Source organism: Pistacia vera, unplaced genomic scaffold, assembly GCF_008641045.1.
Source record: "Pistacia vera cultivar Batoury unplaced genomic scaffold, PisVer_v2 Contig118, whole genome shotgun sequence".
Taxonomy (NCBI): Eukaryota; Viridiplantae; Streptophyta; class Magnoliopsida; order Sapindales; family Anacardiaceae; genus Pistacia; species Pistacia vera.
Genome location: NW_022195226.1, coordinates 899,786 through 924,231, shown reverse-complemented (window position 1 = coordinate 924,231; position 24,446 = coordinate 899,786). Strand labels below are relative to the sequence as shown.

The 24,446-nt window shown below is 33.5% G+C and overlaps 2 protein-coding genes, 2 non-coding genes and 1 pseudogene across 4 annotated transcripts; 4 read left to right on the top strand and 1 right to left on the bottom strand.

The window, feature by feature from the left end:
- The first annotated feature begins 4,515 nt into the window (after nt 1-4,515).
- Nucleotides 4,516-5,776, top strand: LOC116109039 (probable xyloglucan endotransglucosylase/hydrolase protein 23). The gene is made up of 4 exons (XM_031395295.1): nt 4,516-4,797; nt 4,914-5,107; nt 5,338-5,590; nt 5,624-5,776. The coding sequence occupies exons 1-4, from the start codon at nt 4,516-4,518 to the stop codon at nt 5,774-5,776; spliced, it is 882 nt and encodes a 293-aa protein (XP_031251155.1).
- Nucleotides 5,777-9,252: 3,476 nt separating this feature from the next.
- Nucleotides 9,253-10,609, top strand: LOC116109029 (probable xyloglucan endotransglucosylase/hydrolase protein 23). Its single transcript, XM_031395285.1, has 4 exons — nt 9,253-9,531; nt 9,625-9,818; nt 10,171-10,423; nt 10,457-10,609. The coding sequence occupies exons 1-4, from the start codon at nt 9,253-9,255 to the stop codon at nt 10,607-10,609; spliced, it is 879 nt and encodes a 292-aa protein (XP_031251145.1).
- Nucleotides 10,610-14,787: 4,178 nt separating this feature from the next.
- Nucleotides 14,788-14,874, top strand: LOC116110112. The gene has a single exon (XR_004124846.1). It is a non-coding gene; the product is annotated as a small nucleolar RNA SNOR75 (small nucleolar RNA).
- Nucleotides 14,875-14,975: 101 nt separating this feature from the next.
- On the top strand, nt 14,976-15,045 carry LOC116110098. Its single transcript, XR_004124836.1, has one exon. It is a non-coding gene; the product is annotated as a small nucleolar RNA Z105 (small nucleolar RNA).
- Nucleotides 15,046-19,037: 3,992 nt separating this feature from the next.
- On the bottom strand, nt 19,038-19,932 carry LOC116108763 (annotated as a pseudogene).
- Between the last annotated feature and the right edge of the window lie 4,514 nt (nt 19,933-24,446).

The window sequence follows — 24,446 nt, the reverse complement described above, 5'->3', positions numbered from 1 at the left end:
CATTATATTATCAACATTTAATAAATCTATTAATAACATGATATTTTCTATTTTTAACATGGTATAAAGCAACACAGGACTTTACTGATAATTTTATGATTTAATATAATTGAATTGATTTGCATTCTTATATGTTATATTGATGAGTAAACACTTTTTCCCACCTACTGATACTTTCCCACCCAAAATGATTCAAAATAAGGTTTTATTAGCACTTCCTCACCCAAAATGATTCAAAATATAATTTTATTATCAAACGTTATACACTTGTGCTTTGTTAATAATTTCTATTAACTACAGTAATAGTTTTGTGAAGACAAAAATACCTTTTACCATTTAACTTAAATTATTTTTATGTCATTGTCAATTACTAATATGCCCACTCTTTAAATATGAAATTACTAATATGTCCTCATATAATATAAATTAAGAATAAAATTTATTCTTTCCTTCTTTTCTTTTCCTTTATTTCTTTTTCTTTCTTCTATCTCTTCTCCTCCTCTTTCTTCTCCCTTTCATTTACATTTTCTTCTCTTTTTCTCATATCAGTTCTTCTCATTTTTTTTATCAATCATTTTCTTCTCAGTGTACAGTGTGTACTTACTCAAGAATAACATTTCCAGTAACATTTTTTTTGTCACCAAAGAAAGCCTCCCCAAAAACATTTCTCATCAAAATTCCCTTCTAAAACAAAAGTCTTCAATTTTCTCACCATCCAACCTAATCGGCAGGGGAAAGTTAGTTGGGTGGGGATTTTTAACGAATAGGTGGTGTGCAGACTGGGTTGGGGAGCGAACGGTGGTGACTGGTAGGGAAAATGCGGCCAGAACAAACACAAGAACACTCCAAATAAACAATCAAACAACACCCACACTTCAATACAAACTCCAGACTACTCCATCAACATCAAAAAACAAGTCACAACAAGAAAATCCGAAAATACAGAACAACAATCACCCGAAATATAGAATAACAATCACGGCACTGCAGGTGGTAATCGGTGAGCAGGGCTGGACGGTGTGTGGGTCGGTTTTGAAGAGCAAATGAGGGGTGTGGTGCAAATGAGGGGTGTGGTGTGTGGTGAGAAGTGAAGCGGGTAGGTTGGTGCTGCTATGCGAGAGATGCGGGGAGGGAAGGTGGTGGGGAGCGAGGAAATTGCAGGTAGGTGGAGCAACGGAGGGGAGGTAGTGGGAGGCGTAGTGAAGAGAGGAGAAGTGAGGGAGGACTGGCCGTTTTGGCTTCGGTTCGGATTTGAGAAAAAAAAAACATGAAGGAAAGAAAGAAGAAGGATGAAAGGCCAAAAGGGCAAAAATAAAAAAAAAAAAGGAGGAAAGAAAGAGAAGAGAATGAGAGAAGAAGGATGAGAAAAAAAAAAAAAAAACACGTGGCAACCATTTAGCCCTAAAATTACCTACACTTGAATTTAAAAATTTTGATTTTTTTACATAAAATATTAATGGACCATTCTACCTTTTCTTTTAACGAATTTTTGACCATTCTACCCTTCTTCACAATGAAATTTATTAACAGAAATTTGTTGTGGGTGTTAAAGTTGTATTTTGAAACGTTGTGGGTGAGAAAAAGTCTTTACGCCATTACTTGGGTGAGAAAAAGCCGTTTACTCTATATTCATGCAAAGTGTTATGTTCAACAATGTAACAAATGTTGAAGAAGAAGAAATTGAGTTAAAGGTGTTCCAACTTCCAAGTTCGTTAGTTTTCATAAGAAGGAACGGCAGCGTTTTGGTTTGTTAATTCACATAACACGAACGACAGCGTTGTGTTTCAGCAAAATATCTCTGTTCTCTTCCCATTCTCTGCAAATTGAGGACTGAAGCAGAATAAGACTTAAGAGTCTCTCTCTCTTTCTATTGAAGAAGAAGAAGATGATTCAACGGTCAAGATTATATGTATTTGTGTTTGTTTCTAAAACAATTGATGGATTAGATTTGTTTCTACATGGATTGCCAACTCAGATGGCAAGTGTAGTATAAATAATTTTGTAAAATATTGAGGTATTTCATAATTTTTTTCTCTATTTTTCTTCTGATCCTTTTAGGGTTATTGCATTTGAAGGAAGTTTCACAATAAACATATTAAAACTCGAATAAGAGAAGAAAAAGACCCCCAAAAAAAAAAAAAAAAATTTGGTTGCTTAAGAATTTTACTGTTTGAATTAAGTCTTCATTCATATTATAAGACTTTTATGAATTTTTTTGGGTTGGGAAAAAGATTTTCTTGAACTGGAGTAAGTTATTTTCCTAGAATCATATTACAGGTTTCATCGAAAACTTATAACAGCTTGCAAAACAATGCAGTTTGATGAATAAATGACATATTTAAGATGGATATAAATCAAGCTAAAAAATTTAAACGTGACAAACATTTTTGTTATTGAAGATAATTGTATTTTGATTGAGTTATTATATGGTATTAAAATAGCCCATCTATATTATTAATCATTAAACTTTTTTCTTCATGTTAAATTAATCACTATGGAAAAATACCCTCTATGGGTGAGTCAGAATCCTACCCAAGAAATTTCATTAGAAAAGTCTATACAACAACACAATAAAATGGCGCTCAATTTGGATTGAAAATCGGCACTGTTTACACTGCTTAAGTGCTCTATTATAACACAACAAATAAATTAAACAAAAGGAAAAAAAATAAGAGTTGGAATCTTAATTAATATCCTTTTAACATTACATAACATGTAAATAGAAAATTGTTTGAGTAACTCTTCAACTTCCATTATTATTCAAAGAGTTAGCGGCTTTTTCCCACCCCAAAAATGACTTAAAGACACTTTTCCACCCTTAAATTTTTAAAATACTACTTTACCACTCAAAACACAAATATATTAGTAATTTTTGTTATGAAGAAGAGCAAGATGGTCAAAAGCTAGTTAAAAGGAAGAGTAGAATGGTCATATTGTCATTTTGGCCGGATATCTTCTCAAACCCTAACCGCTAGTTCAAGCCGTAATTAGATCTAAACAAATTAAATCGTTAAAAAAAATGGATTCTTTTATTTTTGTACCGAAGTTATGTATTTTGTAGAGTTCAATTTTTTATATTTACAAATTAATGAAGATATTCTTTTTTTTTTTTTATGTGAAATATGCTCTTTAAAATAAAAAATACTATTGGAGATGCTCTAAGATGGTATTATGCCAACTTGCCATTATTTAATGCAAATAGTGAGCAGGTGAAGACTCTAATATCTACTTAACTACTCTAATATCTAAAACAATCTTCTCATTAATGCCATATTAATGAAAATATATAATAACTTCTATCTATAACTCAGATCAAATCTTTGTTTTTCTCTCAGTTATCACATTGAAGCTATAATTTTGAAAATACTAGTTCAATTTTATTCATAGTATATGATAAATAAAACCCATCAAACCTAATAAGATAAATCACTTATTTATATACATGTATTAAGGTTTTTATCCTTCATTAAACCTTACTCTAGCTTCTTATATTCCTTTAAACTCTTAATCTATCATTGTTTTTCTCTTCTTATTCATGATTAGAAACTTTCTGGGCTGGCCCAATTCTTTGATAGGGCTTTCTAGATGTTTTTCCTCTAAAATAGAAGAAAAGTTGGTTTACACATAAAGGTATCCATTAATGGGTGGGCTAGGTTAAACTTGGGCGAAGTTTTGTTCCAAACAGACCGACTGTTTGGGTGGGCACGCCCATGTTCTTATGGCGAACCCAACATGAGATCTTTTATCGTTTTGACCAAGGAAATTATGTTCTTATGGCGAACCCAACATGAGTTCTTTTCTCGTTTTGACCAAGGAAATTGGGGGGTTGTTGGTTATAAGATGATATTTGGGTGCAAAGTTCATTCAGTTATGCGTAATTAAGTTTTTTTACAACAATAATATCTCTCAATCTTTTTGAAAATAGCTATCACTTAAGAAAATTTTAACTATGTAAATATAAACATGCTATTTTAGTTAAGGAATATAATTCATCTACATCCTTTTTTTTTTTTTTTTTATAGAACTTGTATTATGTTAAATAAACACTTGATTTAGAAACTTAAGTTAATAGATAAAGACTTAAAATTAATATTTAAGTCTAATATATAACTCGAGATGGTTGAATATTTTTATTCCTTCTTTAGTAAAATTTATCTGGTGTAGTTGGTTTTTTTTTTTTCTTTAAAAAAAAAAAAAAAATTCTTAACATACAGAACCTGAAAATATAAATTAAAAACAAATTAACAAGAACAAAAATGAAAATAGTTGACTTTGAACTTATGCAAAAAAAGTATTCTTAACATAGAACCCGAAAATATAAATTAAAAACAAATGAATTACATGTTCATGGTAGCCCACTATAGCTTTAACAATGATATGTTTATAACTCAACGGCCTTTTGGCTCACCTAACGAGCCTTACAACGTGTCATCTTCCTATATAAATTATTCTCATTCCTCCAAACAATTTCATTCCATCAAAAGCATTCTAAACATAATATTTCGAATTTTATCAATGGCGTCTCCTACTTCAAGTATAGCAGCTGCAGGACTGCTTATATCAATACTAGCTAGCCTTTTGATAGCCTCATCCGCCGGGAACTTCCACCAAGATTTTGATATTGTATGGGGATACAACAAAGCTAAGGTGCTCAACTATGGCCAGATGCTCACTCTGAATCTTGACAAAGAGTCTGGCTCAGGCTTCCAATCCAAGAATGAATATCTTTTCGGAAAGATTGATATGCAGATCAAACTTGTCCCTGGAAATTCCGCTGGCACGGTCACAGCTTACTATGTATGTCTTCTGTATTTTATGATAGTCACCTTTCTCAATTTCAAGTTTAATTTCATTAATTACAATTCACTAATGGGGTTGATTCTTCTATTGTTTTGCATGTGTTTAATTTACAGCTGTCCTCAAAAGGGGCGAATTGGGATGAGATAGACTTTGAATTCTTGGGAAACGTAACTGGTGAACCTTACATTCTTCACACAAATGTGTTCTGCCAAGGCAAAGGCAATAGAGAGCAACAATTCTATCTCTGGTTTGATCCCACCGAAGATTTTCACACCTACTCCATCCTTTGGAACCCTGAACGCATTGTGTAAGTATTTACATATACAGTCAATCTTTAGTATGGTCGTTTTCAATTTGTGGGTCAAAGGTGAAGGACTGGTCATTATACCTTCACAAATTGCAAAATTAAAAGCCATCGACGAGTCATTAACTTTAGGTCTGCATTTTTAAAACTCAGGACATCCATACCTGAAAATTTTCATATATATATTGGACATTAATATGGGAGTCTAATCCCTCTGATTCCTTGTGTTTCAGCTTCTATGTAGATGACATTCCCATTAGAGAATTTGAGAACATGGAGTCTTATGGCATTCCCTTCCCTAAGCACCAGCCAATGAGAATTTACTCAACCCTTTGGAATGCCGATGACTGGGCGACAAGAGGAGGACTTGTGAAGACAGATTGGAGTCAGGCACCCTTCACTGCTTCCTACACAAATTTCAATGACGACAATGCTTGTGTTTGGACTTATGGACAATATTCTTCTTGCGATTCAAATAATGATAATGTTAATATCCCATTCTCAAATTGGCATGCTAAGGGCTCCTGGTACTGGGAAAAGCTTGGGTTTGCAGGGACAGGAAAGATTAAATGGGTGCAGAAAAACTACATGATATACAATTATTGCACAGATTATAAACGATTTCCCTACGGTCTCCCTAAGGAATGCAATATCAAGAAGGACTTGTTCTAAGGGAGATGATCGTCTGTTATACTTGATTTTGTCTCGTTTGTTTATTTGTTGACATTCAATTTTTCAGTTCTTTCCGCCATCTGCGATATCTTCAATAAAGTTGTAATGGGGCCGGGAAAGATCCTTTTTATGTTAAATGATTTTTGCGACGTGTTTGGTATAATAATATGAAAAATGCACGTCTAAATTTTAGTGTTCTTCAGCTTATATTTTAAATATTGAAGTCTTTGTTCTTTTGAAGAAAAAGGAAGATTTAATAGAGTTCCATTGATTGCCTATTGTGATCAGGCTCAGGTAATGCAGTTTTGCTAGCATAGGCTGACCCAAATCTAGCCTTAGCAGTGCGACTGCGCCGAAGCAAGTGCAAGCTAGATCTGGCCTTGCATCGGTAAACCTTGGCTGCGTGGCTTCTCTCTCTGTGCCGTTATTTGTCGGGATGACTTGGTTGTTTTTGTTAGAGTTCGTGAACTCTCTTCAAACGTGAGATACCTATTTAGTGTTGCGGAAGATTTTACTAAGTTAATTAATGGTTATCAAGTTAAGCATGAATCAACAACCACAAACGGTAAAGATAAAGCACACAAGCATATATATGGTTCGGCTAAAATCACTCTTAGCCTACATCCATGGGACCTTGTCCAGATCGAAACTAATCTACTATAACAACAAATATTACAAGATATCTCTCAGAGTTGATTTTAGTTATAGCAAAGAGAACTCTCTATTCTACGTTACACTAAACACCACCATTTGAATCTCACCACCATTTGAATCTCTAATGCTTTGTCGCTTATAGGATCACTCCACACCAGGAACACTCTCGGACAACGCTTGAGCTCCACCCAAGCTTCACTTGCCGAAGAACACCTCCAGCTTCCATGGCTTGAACTCCTTTCAAGCTCTTAGCATATGAACCAAGTTCCAGCAGCAACAAACAATAAACAAAGATGAACAAAATGATTTAAACATTAAACCATACATGAAACCTATCAAGGAATAAACTCTCTGAAAATTTCAGAGCACAAACAAAAATAATATGCAGGTTCAAAAGAAAACAAATAAGGAAGAGGATGAACTTCCTTTTAGCTCACAATAAAGGAACTATGTTCCAAATAAATACTCATCAACAAGCTAAGATATGATCATCAAAGAATGAACAAAAACCCACAAACAAAGAAGGAACCTAACTGAAATACTCTCTAAAATTTCAAAGAATTAAACAATGAAAAACCAGGTTTGAAGATGCAAGGAAGAAGAAGATGGCTTTAAATAATCCTTGCTTGACCAATCTTTTTAAGACAAGTGGCAAACAATCTCTTTCATCTTTTGTTGGGATCACAAACAAAAGCTCACCAATTTTGTAAGACCATAAGAAGAGAGGCAAACAAATAATAAAGAGAAAACTCACATAAAAACCATGAAAGAGATAAAACTTGATGGCCAAGATAATATAAGAAAGACGTAACATGTGCAAAAAAAATCATAGTACAAACAAATACAATATCAAAGGTTGGCTTTACATATGAGCAAGAATGATAAAGGTCAATTTCGTGCTCCCCAATTCTTGCCAAGTTAGCAAACAAGGGTTAACATATGTTGGTCTAAAAATAAAAAATATTTCATCTATCTTTTAGGACCACAACCAAACTTTTGGGACCATAATCAAAAAGGAAAAAAGTCTGATTTTCCCTGGACCACTAAAGGGTATTGAGACACTTGTAAGTGGTCCAAATGATAGCACAAAAGATGCAATAAAAATATCTTAGCTGTTAAGTAAAAAACACAATTTTTGTAAAGTGAGTCAGACATGTGATGTTAGCACAGAAGAAGAGTGTGCGCACACACGAAGTAAAATACAAGATGAAATGCAACATGCATATGCCTGACTTCAGTGTGCACACACACAACAATTGTGCACACATATAATGTAAGTTTGACAAAAATATTCAATAATTTTTATCATAAATGTTTTTGTTATAAAAGAGAAGACATGGTCGCCGTTTTTGTACAATAATCTAGAGTTGATTCTGGGAAGGTTTTTTTTGTTTTTAATTATTCTATGTAAAATAGGACGAAAGTAGGGAAGCGTTACATATATAAATTCGATATTTGTTGAGTTGATTTATTGTATAAATGCATTTATTCTTTTTGTATTACATCATTTTGTATGAAAAAGTTTATACATATAATATTATTCAAGAAATTGTTTCTAAAAGTAAAAACTATGTTGTATTAAAGATGGGTTAAATAATTTATTTATTTCTTTTATTAATTTGTTAATTTTCAATCTCTCTTTTTTTTTTTTTTAGTCGTTTGCAATATATCTCAATCTTTTAAAATATAATTGTGGCTTTATGAAAAAAAAGGGGGCACTTAAAGGTAGTCATATATTGGCTAAAGCCTAAAATTAATTGAGAGAAAACGCAAGAAAATAGTAAGAAACTCCATCACTTCTTTCTCAGGATCTCTAAGCTCATCTACATATAAATATTTAGGTTAACATCTAATTATTCCCCCAACACTTTTTGTCTAAAGACATTAGCTCAAATTCTTTGGTTGTAAAAACATTATACTTAGTGATAAATATAAATATATTTTTTCTTCTAACATTTCAACTGGATAAAATATAAATATGTAACCCAAGTTGCATAAGATCTTATTAAACTAAAATATAAGTCAGCTTAAGTTTTTAGGCAGTATACAACTTAACCCAAAAGTACAAAAATAGATTTAAAAAGTTAGCATTTAGTGGGCTAAAGAGTCAAGTTGAGGGAATGAAGAGGATTAAAAGAAAAAAAAAAAAAAAAAAGAAGAATATTTAGAGATGAAAATACTATATTTCTCCATAAATTCTAAAACTTTTTGTCCGGCCTCCAACAGCTCCTCCGCTGACTACAAACCTACCTAACAAGTTCAGTTTTTCACGATCAAAGTACGACAAATTGGTTAAAAATTTTGATTTCTTTTGATTTAATTCTTTTTTTGGTATTGTTAAAGTTCATTTTGAAGGGAAACACAAATAAAAAAGAAAAACAAAAATCTAGTTATGTATCGGAAAAATTCATTAAAAAAATAAAAAGAATAAAAAATAAAAGCAGATGACCTTGGACTTATGAAACAGGTCCTATTCTTCAGGTCAAATGAAATTATACTCATTTACAAAGGCAGAAGTAAACCATGTGTATACTTTTCTCTCCAAAACCGTGTGAAAATTCGTATCTGGCAGAGCCTATTGGGACGGCAGCTTTGCCTGGCTGTGTTAAATATATTTGTTCATGGTAGCCCACTAGCTTATTCAATGACATGTTTAGAACTCATCATCAGCTTTTGCTTACCAGCTAACAAGCCTTACAACCTGTCATCTTCTCTCTTAACATTCTTCTTCCTTTATAAATTCCTCGTTTCTTCAAACAAATTCATTCCATCGGAAGGATTCTGAGCATCTTTTACTTAACATAATATATCAAATATTAGCAATGGCATCTCCTCCTTCAAGTGTAGCAGCCGGGCTGCTTATATCAATACTAGCTAGTCTTTTGATGGTTTCATCCGCCGGGAACTTCCACCAAGATTTTGATATCGTATGGGGATACAACAAAGCTAAGTTGCTCAACTATGGCCAGGTTCTTACTCTGAATCTTGATAAAGAGTCTGGCTCAGGATTCCAATCCAAGAATGAATATCTTTTCGGAAAGATTGACATGCAGATTAAGCTTGTCCCTGGAAATTCTGCGGGAACGGTCACTGCTTACTATGTATGTATTCTGTATTTTATTATAGTAACCTTTCTCAATTTCAATTTCAGTTTCATTAATAATGAGTAATGGGATTCTTCTATTATTTTGCAGCTATCCTCAAAGGGAGCAAACTGGGATGAGATAGACTTTGAATTCTTGGGAAACGTAACTGGTGAACCTTACATTCTTCACACAAATGTGTTTTGCCAAGGCAAAGGCAACAGAGAGCAACAATTCTACCTATGGTTTGATCCCACTGAAGATTTTCACACCTACTCCATTCTTTGGAACCCTGAACGGATTGTGTAAGTACTAACATATAAAGTCAATTTTTAATGTCGACGTTCTGAAGGTTTTTAGCATACGAATCAAAAGTGAATGACTGATCGCTACATTCACAAACTGCAAAATCAAAAGTCAATGACTAGTCACTAACCTTTGATCCATATATTAAAAACTTCAGGAAGGTTTTTAACATACGAATCAAAGGTGAACGACTAGTCGCTACATTCACCAATTGCAAAATAAAAAGTCAATGACTAATCACTAACCTTTGATCAGTATGTTAAAAACTTCAGGGTTTAAGCACTTAAGAATTTCTTATATGTATCCAATATTAATATTGGAGTCTAACCCCTCTGATTCCTTTTGTTTCAGCTTCTATGTAGATGACATTCCCATTAGAGAATTCGAGAACATGGAGTCTTATGGCATTCCCTTCCCTAAGCACCAGCCAATGAGAATTTACTCAACCCTTTGGAATGCCGATGACTGGGCGACAAGAGGAGGACTTGTGAAGACAGATTGGAGCCAGGCACCCTTCACTGCTTCCTATACAAATTTCAATGACGACAATGCTTGTATTTGGACTTATGGACAATATTCTTCTTGCGATTCAAATAATGATAATGTTAATATTCCATTTTCAAATTGGCATGCTAAGGGCTCCTGGTACTGGGAAAAGCTTGGGTTTGCAGGGACAGGAAAGATTAAATGGGTGCAGAAAAACTACATGATATACAATTATTGCACAGATTATAAACGATTTCCCTACGGTCTCCCTAAGGAATGCAATATCAAGAAGGACTTGTTCTAAGGGAGATGATCGTCTGTTATACTTGATTTTGTCTCGTTTGTTTATTTGTTGACATTCAATTTTTCAGTTCTTTCCTCTATCTGCGATATCTTCAATAAAGTTGTAATGGGGCCGGGAAAGATCCTTTTTATGTTAAATGATTTTTGCGACGTGTTTGGTATAATAATATGAAAAATGCACGTCTAAATTTTAGTGTTCTTCAGCTTANCCCTTCCCTAAGCACCAGCCAATGAGAATTTACTCAACCCTTTGGAATGCCGATGACTGGGCGACAAGAGGAGGACTTGTGAAGACAGATTGGAGCCAGGCACCCTTCACTGCTTCCTAAACAAATTTCAATGACGACAATGCTTGTATTTGGACTTATGGACAATATTCTTCTTGCGATTCAAATAATGATAATGTTAATATTCCATTTTCAAATTGGCATGCTAAGGGCTCCTGGTACTGGGAAAAGCTTGGGTTTGCAGGGACAGGAAAGATTAAATGGGTGCAGAAAAACTACATGATATACAATTATTGCACAGATTATAAACGATTTCCCTACGGTCTCCCTAAGGAATGCAATATCAAGAAGGACTTGTTCTAAGGGAGATGATCGTCTGTTATACTTGATTTTGTCTCGTTTGTTTATTTGTTGACATTCAATTTTTCAGTTCTTTCCGCCATCTGCGATATCTTCAATAAAGTTGTAATGGGGCCGGGAAAGATCCTTTTTATGTTAAATGATTTTTGCGACGTGTTTGGTATAATAATATGAAAAATGCACGTCTAAATTTTAGTGTTCTTCAGCTTATATTTTAAATATTGAAGTCTTTGTTCTTTTGAAGAAAAAGGAAGATTTAATAGAGTTCCATTGATTGCCTATTGTGATCAGGCTCAGGTAATGCAGTTTTGCTAGCATAGGCTGACCCAAATCTAGCCTTAGCAGTGCGACTGCGCCGAAGCAAGTGCAAGCTAGATCTGGCCTTGCATCGGTAAACCTTGGCTGCGTGGCTTCTCTCTCTGTGCCGTTATTTGTCGGGATGACTTGGTTGTTTTTGTTAGAGTTCGTGAACTCTCTTCAAACGTGAGATACCTATTTAGTGTTGCGGAAGATTTTACTAAGTTAATTAATGGTTATCAAGTTAAGCATGAATCAACAACCACAAACGGTAAAGATAAAGCACACAAGCATATATATGGTTCGGCTAAAATCACTCTTAGCCTACATCCATGGGACCTTGTCCAGATCGAAACTAATCTACTATAACAACAAATATTACAAGATATCTCTCAGAGTTGATTTTAGTTATAGCAAAGAGAACTCTCTATTCTACGTTACACTAAACACCACCATTTGAATCTCACCACCATTTGAATCTCTAATGCTTTGTCGCTTATAGGATCACTCCACACCAGGAACACTCTCGGACAACGCTTGAGCTCCACCCAAGCTTCACTTGCCGAAGAACACCTCCAGCTTCCATGGCTTGAACTCCTTTCAAGCTCTTAGCATATGAACCAAGTTCCAGCAGCAACAAACAATAAACAAAGATGAACAAAATGATTTAAACATTAAACCATACATGAAACCTATCAAGGAATAAACTCTCTGAAAATTTCAGAGCACAAACAAAAATAATATGCAGGTTCAAAAGAAAACAAATAAGGAAGAGGATGAACTTCCTTTTAGCTCACAATAAAGGAACTATGTTCCAAATAAATACTCATCAACAAGCTAAGATATGATCATCAAAGAATGAACAAAAACCCACAAACAAAGAAGGAACCTAACTGAAATACTCTCTAAAATTTCAAAGAATTAAACAATGAAAAACCAGGTTTGAAGATGCAAGGAAGAAGAAGATGGCTTTAAATAATCCTTGCTTGACCAATCTTTTTAAGACAAGTGGCAAACAATCTCTTTCATCTTTTGTTGGGATCACAAACAAAAGCTCACCAATTTTGTAAGACCATAAGAAGAGAGGCAAACAAATAATAAAGAGAAAACTCACATAAAAACCATGAAAGAGATAAAACTTGATGGCCAAGATAATATAAGAAAGACGTAACATGTGCAAAAAAAATCATAGTACAAACAAATACAATATCAAAGGTTGGCTTTACATATGAGCAAGAATGATAAAGGTCAATTTCGTGCTCCCCAATTCTTGCCAAGTTAGCAAACAAGGGTTAACATATGTTGGTCTAAAAATAAAAAATATTTCATCTATCTTTTAGGACCACAACCAAACTTTTGGGACCATAATCAAAAAGGAAAAAAGTCTGATTTTCCCTGGACCACTAAAGGGTATTGAGACACTTGTAAGTGGTCCAAATGATAGCACAAAAGATGCAATAAAAATATCTTAGCTGTTAAGTAAAAAACACAATTTTTGTAAAGTGAGTCAGACATGTGATGTTAGCACAGAAGAAGAGTGTGCGCACACACGAAGTAAAATACAAGATGAAATGCAACATGCATATGCCTGACTTCAGTGTGCACACACACAACAATTGTGCACACATATAATGTAAGTTTGACAAAAATATTCAATAATTTTTATCATAAATGTTTTTGTTATAAAAGAGAAGACATGGTCGCCGTTTTTGTACAATAATCTAGAGTTGATTCTGGGAAGGTTTTTTTTGTTTTTAATTATTCTATGTAAAATAGGACGAAAGTAGGGAAGCGTTACATATATAAATTCGATATTTGTTGAGTTGATTTATTGTATAAATGCATTTATTCTTTTTGTATTACATCATTTTGTATGAAAAAGTTTATACATATAATATTATTCAAGAAATTGTTTCTAAAAGTAAAAACTCTGTTGTATTAAAGATGGCTTAAATAATTTATTTATTTATTTTATTAATTTGTTAATTTTCAATCTCTTTTTTTGAGTCGTTTGTTGGAAAATTAAATGCAACAACCCCAGAAATTCGACAGTAGAACAAACTGAAATAAAATATATCTAATTACCCAGAGATTAGTACTTGAATAAAAAGTTCTTCAAAAAAAAAACTACTATTAACCTGGCAAATTCTCATATTCCAAGTAATCAATCCAAGAATTCTCCAAAAGAAGCTCCATTGATATACTCCAAATCCAAAAATCTCATAACAAAAAACTCACTCTGCAAAAATGTTAGAGACGACACTCAACAAATAAATCCACACATACCACACATTAGTACAAATAATTTAGAATAATCAGTAAATATTTTAGAATCTTTATTATAAGAACATTAGATACAAATTAATTATACATTACAAATAAATTAATATTTCATGAGTATTTAAAAATTAAATAATCTTTTGCAAATTCATTTAAAGAATATTTCATTATAACAATTAAACACACAAATCATGTCACATGGTATCACCTAGGGATGAAATCGAGTCGAGTATCTGACTACTCGAGCTCAACTCAAATGCTACAGAATCTAGTTTGAACTCGAACTTGATACCTTAAAGGGATATTCAAACTCGGTTAATCGAGCTTTCGAGCTTAATGATCAATGGTCATCACTTTTGTCTAATAAGCCATGTACTTGTGTATAATATCTATACATGAAGTTGTGCAAATGTTATAATGGCAACTCCATGGAAATTGCTTGTAATGTTTCAAAGGATTTTTGATTGAGCGTTTTGTTTTTCACGAAAAAGTACTATAAATCTATTCTAAACATTTTTATAACTCTTGTAAAAATTTTTTTATAATTATTTCTGAAAAATAGTATTTATCAAATTAGAAAATATTTATGCTTATAATTGTTAATTTAATCTCTAATCTCTTTAGATTGTTGTTATATTCATCCATCTTCTACATAATTTTTTCAATTATAAAATTTTTATTAATCTTTTGTTTTTTAGAAACCATATTGTGGGTAAAATAAGGAAAGGCCCAGGCCCACTAAAACTTGGGAATATTAGATGGTATGGTCGTAAATTAAAGACATATTGTGGGTAATATAAAGATAAAAAACCCTAAACCTAAAACTAAACTCAACGGCCTCTATAACTTCATCAGTAGCGGCACTGGTTCATCTCTCACCTACAAATACCTTTCAGGTATGAGGTACCTAATGGGTTTTGTTTCGCAGAGTCTTAATTTTTTATTTTCCTTATTTTTTTTTTCGCTCATCAATGATGATGAGAACATAATGATATAATGATGAAGGAGGAAGGTTTCTCGGTGATGAACAAAAATGATGACGAGTCCGATTTTTTCCATACTCTAAATCGTGACGACAAATCCAGGCATTTGTCTGAGAGAACTTCATGCCCTCATCATTATTTTCCCTCTTAAAAGTTTTTTTAATTTTTATTTTTTACGAAACATAAATAAATCTATTAATTTGGGTGTTCATAATTTGTTTGGGCATGATGATGATTTGTTTACTGTGTTATTTTTATATGCTGAAACAATTACCTCCTACTCATTCAGAATGCCTGCTAAATTGTTACACTTTTAGCCAAAAAATTAGTTTTGCTTAATCTAAAATTTAACCTTGTTGTATTAACATTGTGAACTATCGTACTGGTTGATAGTGAATGGTGCATCCGAAGATTACACTTAAATAAACAAAATTGTGATTGAACAGAACTTTTATTGAAAGAAAATTTTGAGATGATTGATATAATAAGCAAGTCTGCATCTTCCAACTAATTAATAATACAATCGATAATGAATACTGGCAAATTTGCAGAGTAGATAGACAGGGAGGTTTTAGTTTTAGGGTTTTTTTTTTTCAATTTTCAAAATTCCCAAATCGATTTTTATATATTTTGAATATGGGTGGATTTTTCAATTTTAAAACTAAAAAATTACTGTTGCGCCCTATTACTTTCAAAAGCATCACATATACCCTTGAGCTCTCTTAAGCTCGCGAGCTTGTCGAGCCGAGTAGTAACATGTTCAAACTTGGCTCGACACTATAGTTGAGCCGATCGAGCTTGAGTTATTTTCGAGCTAAGCCTGAGTTGCTCGCAAGCTGCTCGACTTGAATTTCACTCCTAGTACCACCTATATTCCTGGTGACTTGGCTAGAACAGTGGACTGATCAATCGGTCAATTCATTAAGAATAATACTACACTAATAACACTCTCTCATAAACTTTTTCTCATAACCTTGATGTGGTAGTTCGCAATTGGTCAGTTCACAATAGGTCTCACATGGGTTCCACTAATTAATTGTGAGCTGTCATATCAGAATTGTGAGAGAAAGTTTGTGAGAAAAAATTGTTGGTGTAGTATTACTCATTCATAAAAGTAATTCATTTGAACATGATAGTAACGGTAACAGTAATTAAGCTAACAGTAACTGTACATAACTATGGACAATTAATGAGCCAAAAACCATTAAAAAAACATTTAATTTATGAACAAAACAGTAACACAAATAATTTTATATTATTTAGGTAACTTCAGTAATATAATGTTGAAAATAACTCTTGAGTGAAATAACATTTACCTTCAATACAGAAATACATATTGTGAGTTTCAGTCCAATACAAGTTAAACAATTAATTTAAATTAGAGGATATTACATTAATTTTGGTGATTCAAGATGAATGGGAGATTAAAGGCTATTTTGAAATTGTATTTGTTATTTTAATAATGATATAAGAGTAAATTCACATTTTGATGTTCAAACTCTGTTGAACCCCAGTTTGAATGAATGGATTGGAGACTAATAACTTTGATGGTTTTTCAAACCAAGGGTATGATATTGTAGTTTAGAGAAACCTTCGGTGGGAATGTTAATTTGACCTACTTCACAATTAAAAATTGTTGTTTTTCCCCTTTGATTGCCATGGACTACCCAACTACTATTTATATCGTGTGGTGCACACACACAATCTTTTAAATTATTCTTCTACTTCGAAATTCGAATGTTCGCTTCATTTGTTACAAAGCGTAGATTATATTCTTATATAAAATTGGACCACTAACATATCATCATTTGATTTGTCATTTTATATGCTTTTTGATAGCTAAGTATCTTTCCCCGCAGACTGAACTCATATTCTTTCAGTTTCTCTTAGACTTACTTGAAACCAAATTAAATTATATATAAAAAAGGTGGTTTATATATCCCGGCCAGTTTGCTTCACAGTCAAGAGTAGACCTGGCAAAATAGGTCTAGACCTGTGGGTCGATCCTAAATCCGGGTAAAAATATAGGGTGTGTGTCTTTAATATTGGACCCGTTTTTCTTTGACCCGTATCCGGCTTGACCCGTTTTGGCAACCGGTTAAGCGGGTACACCCGCGTGTACTCGTTTGTTTTTTTTTTTTAAAAAAACCTGTCCCCTTTTCATTTTGCCTCAAATCGCAAAATCCCTAAGCTAACTCAAACTTACTCTCTCATCAGCCTTCTCTCAAACTCATCATCATCAAAATCCCTAACTCCAATGTCGCCGCTTCTCCTGTCTCCGCTTCTCATCAGCCACGTTTGTAGTCTCCACTGTCAGCGCAGCAAGGTATGTGTATCACCGTCGTCGATTTGATCTCATTTGCTTCGTCTTCACTCTTCAACGGCCCCAATTCTTGGAGTCGATTCTCCAGCATCTTCAACTTCTCCTCGGCTACAATCTAGTAATATTGAAGGTTGCTCTTCTTGCTTTATTCTTATTGTTCTGCAGATAACATATGTCAATCATGTGTATTCCTTTGGAAACCACTGTAACATGAATCAAACTAAATCTAGAAGTTTTTGTAATTTGTCTTGTCTCCATTTACTGTATTTAGTAGATACTTTCTAGCTTGTGCTGCTGTTGCTTTTCTTGTGTAATTTTTTTCTTTTTTTTAGATTTTTTTATGTGGGTTTATTTGGTTGATGAGGAATGAGAGGACAATCGGTAAAGTTTTTTACCTTTTTCTTTGTTAGGTTCTGGGTTTCTGTTTGGTTGGTGAGAAAACTTGGGAGAAAATAATGTCAGGGGCTTTTTTTTTTTTTAATTGGGCTTGTTTGTGTGTATGGTTTTGATTCATGATTGGCAGCTTAGAAAACTAGGGAAAAGGATTCTAAATTGTGGGGAAAAAGAAAAGAGATCATATTGATTTATCTAAATCTTGTGTTAGCCGAGTTCATCAAAATTAATTATTTAAAATTTCAGTTATTTTCTTTTATGTTAAAGGATTCAATTTACATCTAAAATTGGGGATTAGAGATTTTTATTTGGTTTAATCCAATTCCCGTTGATAATTTGAATGATTATAGAAATCTGGATGTGTTTTTTCTGAACTAAAACTATATTGGGTATAAGAGTATTTTTGTTTGGATTTGAGAAAGACAAATTTTGCTCAAGAATCAAGATTTTAGGAAGATTTGGGGGTGTAACTGCAAAAATCTAAAATTAGAATGAACAGTATGGGCACCCACAGGTCCATCCGTACCTGCATAAGGTAGGGTGCAGGTCCAAAATATTGGACCCGTTTAAATCGACCTATTTTGGGCCCGTACATGTGAGACCCGTAAGTGTTTAGATCCAACCCGCAGCCCGATCGCCGGTTTTGCCATGTCTAGTCAAGAGTACTGCCCTTTTATCAGTATTACTTTTCCAGAAATGTGACTGGGGAAGCAGTGAAAAGTAAAAACAAAGTCTTTTCTTTTAAAAGTGTCCAAATCTTTAATAAGTAATATTACACTTAAAAAGAAATTTTACAAAGATCTCCATACAAAGTGATGTGGCAAAAAATGAATGGAAGAGTGAATTTAATGAGTTTAACTTTTTGTTTCACTCTTCTATTTATTTTTTGACACATCACTTTGTTTGAGAATCTTTGTAAGATTTCTTTATAAGTATAGTATTATTGATCTTTAATGCTAAAATAATATTTGCTGCAATATTCGTACTTGTTTATTTTCTTGGAAGTTCCCGCCTGTTGACAACTCAAAAAGGAATAAAAATGTAAAAGTGTCAAGTAATAGGAGCAGAGTAAAATTAGACAAAATGATGTCGTTTTGCTTATAAGAAAAAACTGTTAAATAGTTTGTTACAATTAGCTGTTAAAAGAAAGGTGTATAAAACGGAGAATTGTTCCCGCTCTGTAATTAGTTACTCTCAATCAATACCCGAAGCAATTTTCATCGAATTCCTCTTTCTTGATTTCTCTTAGTTTTTAATACAAATTCACACCTCCCCAAAATTACACTTCATAAATCGGCGCCTCTTAAATATTAATGTTAGAAGCTTCAATGGTTTATGTGCTTCATTACCATGCAATATTTAAGCGGCATCATATCATATTATAAACGCTCAGAATTAAAGAAGAAGGGTTACAGAAAATATCTTATATGGAAGCACACTTACATTACAATTAGAGCAAAACAAACCAGATAACACTTTATTTTAATGCGGAGGAAAATAAAAACACACGAAACCAATATTGTAGCCTGCAATCTTATTAAAGAAAGCAAATCATCCTTCTCTTGTTTAAAAGATTGGCTTGCGAACGAGAACGACTGAGTTGATCACATCATTTGTTGGATGGAATATGGAGAGAACTTCGAACTCCATCAATTCATTCTCCTCAACAACTGGGTACAAAAATGCTCTTGCTCCATTTGCACTTCTCACCAGCAAAACTCCTCCATCCTTCATGTACTTCCTAATATGTCCAAGAATCATCACTTTCTCTTCTTTACTCATTCCAACAAGAGCTGCCAAGAATATGCAATCATATTCTCCTAGCTTCTCCTTCAGTTCCATTATGTCACAAGTATGAAATTTCATCCTCTTTTCAAACTCGGCATCAGAAGAAACAATTTTCCGAGCCACATGATTGGCCGCCTCATCGATATCAAAGTTATCAAAGTGTGTGGATTTCATGTGATGTGAAGCCATTATAAGAGATGTTAGAGGCATTGGACCCGAACCCACAAAGGCTACCTTCTTTGGTTGCACCACTCAATTCTGAGAGAGGATTGTAAATTCTAGATATGCTAGCTTCACATAATTTCCATAATAAGGAAAGAGATTGAGATTGTTTAGAGGTTGGGGGAGTTTGATTATGAATGATGCAAACTCAAGATCCAATAAACCTTCAGCTCGGCCACATAGAAGTATGAGACTTTGGAACATTTTTTGAAATTCTGGAGAAAAGACTTTAACGTCTATGGATGAATTGAGGGTACATAGTTTCACAAGTTGAGTGAAGAGGCTATTGACTTGCTTTGAAGGCTTCAGAGACTCGAGTTTCGAAATGCTGGCATGGATTTGCATAATGCGGGCTGTAAGGAGCTCAGCCGGAATTTGGCTTTCAGAGTTGGGGTTTTGGTGGGAAGCCATTATGCTGTGTCTGAGATTGGAGAGTGAGTTAATTACTTGAGTTTTGTGTTTGTCTTGTGGAAAGCCCCGGCCACATACAACTATTTATATAGGATAAAATCTTGAAAGTTCCTGATATTTTAACTCTGATTAAAGCATGACGATGATGTTAAATCTCCTGAAAATGTTTAAGGGCAATAGATCAGGCATGTTCCACGGCATTCGATCTTGAGAAAGAGAAAAATAATTGAAGATTCTTGATAATATATAATTGTTTATATAACCAAGAAGAAGATATTGCATTAGTTTATGACACTGTACCCAAAGTTTGTTAATATTTGTTTAAGCCAAATTTGGTAAGCCAAGAAAAGCAGTTAGCTTGGACACTTCATAGTTGTATTAATTCTTTTCACACCCATGCACGTGTCTCTGTTAAATTATTAAGTTAATAGATCCCAGGTACTTTTCATGTTCACACTAGAAAGCTGGAAAAGAAATGAAGTATTGAAGTAAAAATTCAAGGTCTTCCAGGCATGGAGCATGCCTGAACATTTTCCATGTGAATCCATTGTGTATCTTAAAAATACTCTTGTATGATAGACGAATACTCATGCACGTGTCTCTGTTAAACTATTAGGGTATGCTTGCTAACTGATACTTCGAATTCCAGAGAGAACCTCAATGCAATTTTTGATCCATAATGGATGCAATTTTTATTTTTTGGAGTATTTTGTTGGTTTATTTTTTAATTAATTTGGAAAATTAAATGTAACAACCCTAAAAATTCAACAGTAGTACAAAATGAAATAAAATATATCTAATTACCCAGAGATTAGTACTTGAATAAAAAATTCTTCCATTATCCCACAAACCAAATGACTCACTAAACACACAACTCACGTCACATAGAAGTATAGAACGACCTATATTCCCGGTGACCTAGCTAGAACAGTGGACAGATCAATTCATAAAAGTAATTCAGTTGAACAAAACAGTAACGGTAACAGTAATTAAGCCGAACAGTAACTGTACAGAACTATAGACAGTGAGCCAAAAACCATTTAATTTTTTAGCAAAACAGTAACACAAATACTTTTATTTTATTTAGGAAACTTTAGTAATATAATGTTTAAAATAACTCTTGAGTGAAATAACATTTACCTTCAATACAGAAATATATATGGTGAGTTTCAATCCAATACAAATTAAACAATTAATTTAATAATGCATTAAAATATATTTAATAGGTACGGTATGTGAGAATTATTTACCTCAAGAAATCTAAACTTACTCTCCTACTTGACCATGCTAACTCACTCAGGAATCATTCCTTCACTTAAAATGCTACTTCTTGGAATAGAAATAACATCGACAAAACATTAAGACTAAAATTTACACGAAAAGGAAACTTTATAATCGAAAATTCCTCTGCTTCCATCGACCAAAAACATACTCGGAGCCTTGAAGTTGACAACCCAGTAAATCCTCTCAGTGGTCACCCGTAAACCCTAAACTCTAATTTTTTTTTTTTTTTTTTTTTTGGTGACTGATGGTGTCCGAGTCAGCTTGCTGTATCTTAACTAATCTCTCAGGACCCTGAAGTTGATACTTGAGTAAATCCTCTCAGTGGCCACCCCTATTAGTAACTTAGGTGGATCTAACTTAAGACCTCTTGAGTAATACACTCAAGAGTCCTAGTTGACCATTGGACCACTCAGTAGTGGTTATTTAATATCCTTCTTATTAAAAAATGATATTTAAAATTTAGAAGATATTCCCATTACCCACTTAAACATTTCAAACTGTGCAAAAAAATTAATTTTTTTATCTACTATTCAAAAAAAAAAAAAAAAAAAAATCAACCCATAATTCAAATTCAAAACTATGAGGATATTACATTAAATTTGGTGATTCAAGATGAATGGGAGATTAAAGAGTATTTTGAAACTGTATTTGTTATTTTAATAATGATATAAGAGTAAATTGATATTGTTTGTCTAATCCCAGTTTGAATGAATGGATTGGAGACTAATTAATAACTTTGAGGGGGCGTTTGGTTGGGGGTAATGTGAGATTACTGAAGTTATGTCATCTTATATTATTTGATTACCACGTTTGGTTATCAAGTAATATAAGATTTCGGTAATCTTCAAATACCAATAGTAGTTACTGTTGGTAATATTAGAGGTAATCTTATTACCTACATTTTCTTAGGTATTCTAAGATAACCAAGGTAATCTTTTTTTGTTTCAATTCTATCCCTTATTAATAAAATTTTAGGACAATAATGCCCTTATTTTTAAATTTATTTACATGAATATGACTTTTACAATTAATTAACTTTTTGGACAAAATTACTCTTGAATTCAAAACAAATTGCAGCTCACCCAAGCCACCACCCCCACGCACCTGCTGTCGGTAACCACCGCTGCAGTAGGAACGACGCACGGAAGGCCGAAAATGGCCACCAGGCGTCGATATGGCCATTTCCAGCTAGATCTGGCCGTTGACTACCAAATCTAATCTGGCCGTCAACAGCCATTGATCTGGCCGTCGACGGCCAAATTTGTAATGTCTGGCCATTTTCGTCCAAATCTCTAGCTGGGAATGGCCAGACGACTCATGGAGGCCATTTCCTGCCTTCCATGTGCCGTTCGGTTGCCAGCTACTGGTGGCTTGCGGTGGTTGCCGACGGCCGACAGTGGCTGGGTTGGTGGGGTTGCTTTGTTGATTTTCCAAACTTTTATTATGATGTTGTTTTTGTTAAGTTTTTAAATGCAAGGGGGTTATAATAATCTAAATAATAATCAATATTAAAAACTAATATAATAATAATATTTAATTAGAGGACAATCAGTAATTTAAATAACATACCCACCAATTTATTCCCCACAACCAAATATATTAATATAACATACCCACCAATTAACCAAACACATTTTCCTAAAGATTCTCAATAATCTTCAAGGTAATCTAACTTTCTAGTAATCCAACATTCCTTAAATCAAACGCCCCTGAAGGTTTTTCAAACCAAGGGTATGATATTGTAATTTAGAGAAACCTTCCATTGGAATATGATTTGACCCACTTCACAATTAAAAATTGTTTTTTTCCCCTTTGATTGCCATGGACTACCCAACTACTATTTATATTGTGTGATGCACACTTACAATCTTTAAAATTATTATTATACTTCCAAAGTTCGCTTCATTTGTTCCAAAGAGTTAATTATTCTTATATAAAATTGGACCAATAACATATCATCAAGCTTGTATAATATTTTCTTAAAATGAAATTATATTGCCAAGCAATCATTTGGTTTGTCATTTTATATGCTTTTTGATAGCCTAGTATTTTTCCCCGCAGACTGAACTTATATTCTTTCAGTTTCTCTTGGACTTATTGGTAACCAAATTGAGGAGTTAACGAATTTTTCTCACCCAAATAATGGTTTGATGACATTTTCTTACTCATAAACTTTTAAAATATCATTTTACTACTCAAATTTATATTTTGATGATGAAAACAAAGCAAACTCAGTCTAAATTATTAGGGCTTTCAAAGAGAGAATACTGATAAATTTTTTGGTTGTGGAAGGTTAAATTTTGGTGGTTGGTATCGATCAAAAATTGACTTAAGAGGGACAACTGCGCAAACCTTAATCACTCAATTTTCGATGATTGACAATGTCAGCGTAAGTATGGTTTGAGGGGTTTAATAAGTGATGATCGAAAAAGAGAATGACGGTGGTATAGAGTTAAAATGATACCAAAATCAGATACAAAATATAAATTTGGATATTAAAATAGTATTTTAATAGTTTATGGGTGGAAAAGTCTCATTACACCATTATTTAAGTGGAAAAATGCCGTTTCCCCCCGAGTTAAGTTGTATAAAGCAAACTTACATGTCCCCACCCAAGGTAAAGCAAATTGGCAACCCTGGTTCATAAATCTCAAATTCCTACCCTTTAAAATAACAGAAAATTGTGTAATATAACAGTCAATTCTAAATCCTAGATCCAAACTGAAAATGAGCCGCCACCAGAACAACCCAATATAGCCATCACCACCGCCACAAAACCACCACAAATTACAAACACTTCTAACCCAAATCAATCAATCATCATAGAAAAAACAAACGAGAGAAAAAAAAATGGGGTGGGGTGGTGGGTGGTGACAGAAAAGCACTAAGCTTGTAAAATAAAACGACAACATGTCTTTTCTCTTTTCCTTCAACCTCATACGGATGCAACTGCAAGAGAAAGACTCCTTGCTATCCCCCTCTAATGCTTGATGAAAACAATTTTTTGGGTGGTTTCTCTTCATTGTTTGTCTCTCCCGTACTGCCGATTCAAACTATTTCTTAATTTCGCCATCCCAGATTTTGATTGTCTTTGAAGTCCTTTGTTGTTGTGGATTGATTGTACCAGTTTCGCTGCCGTCAGCCACCAATCCACATGACTTTGAAATACGCCCACTAACTGTTGGATATTTTGGCCCAACCAGCAAACCTTGGCCTAGACAATGATTCTGAACCACCACCACCACCACCTCCTGGCCAGGCGATACCGAC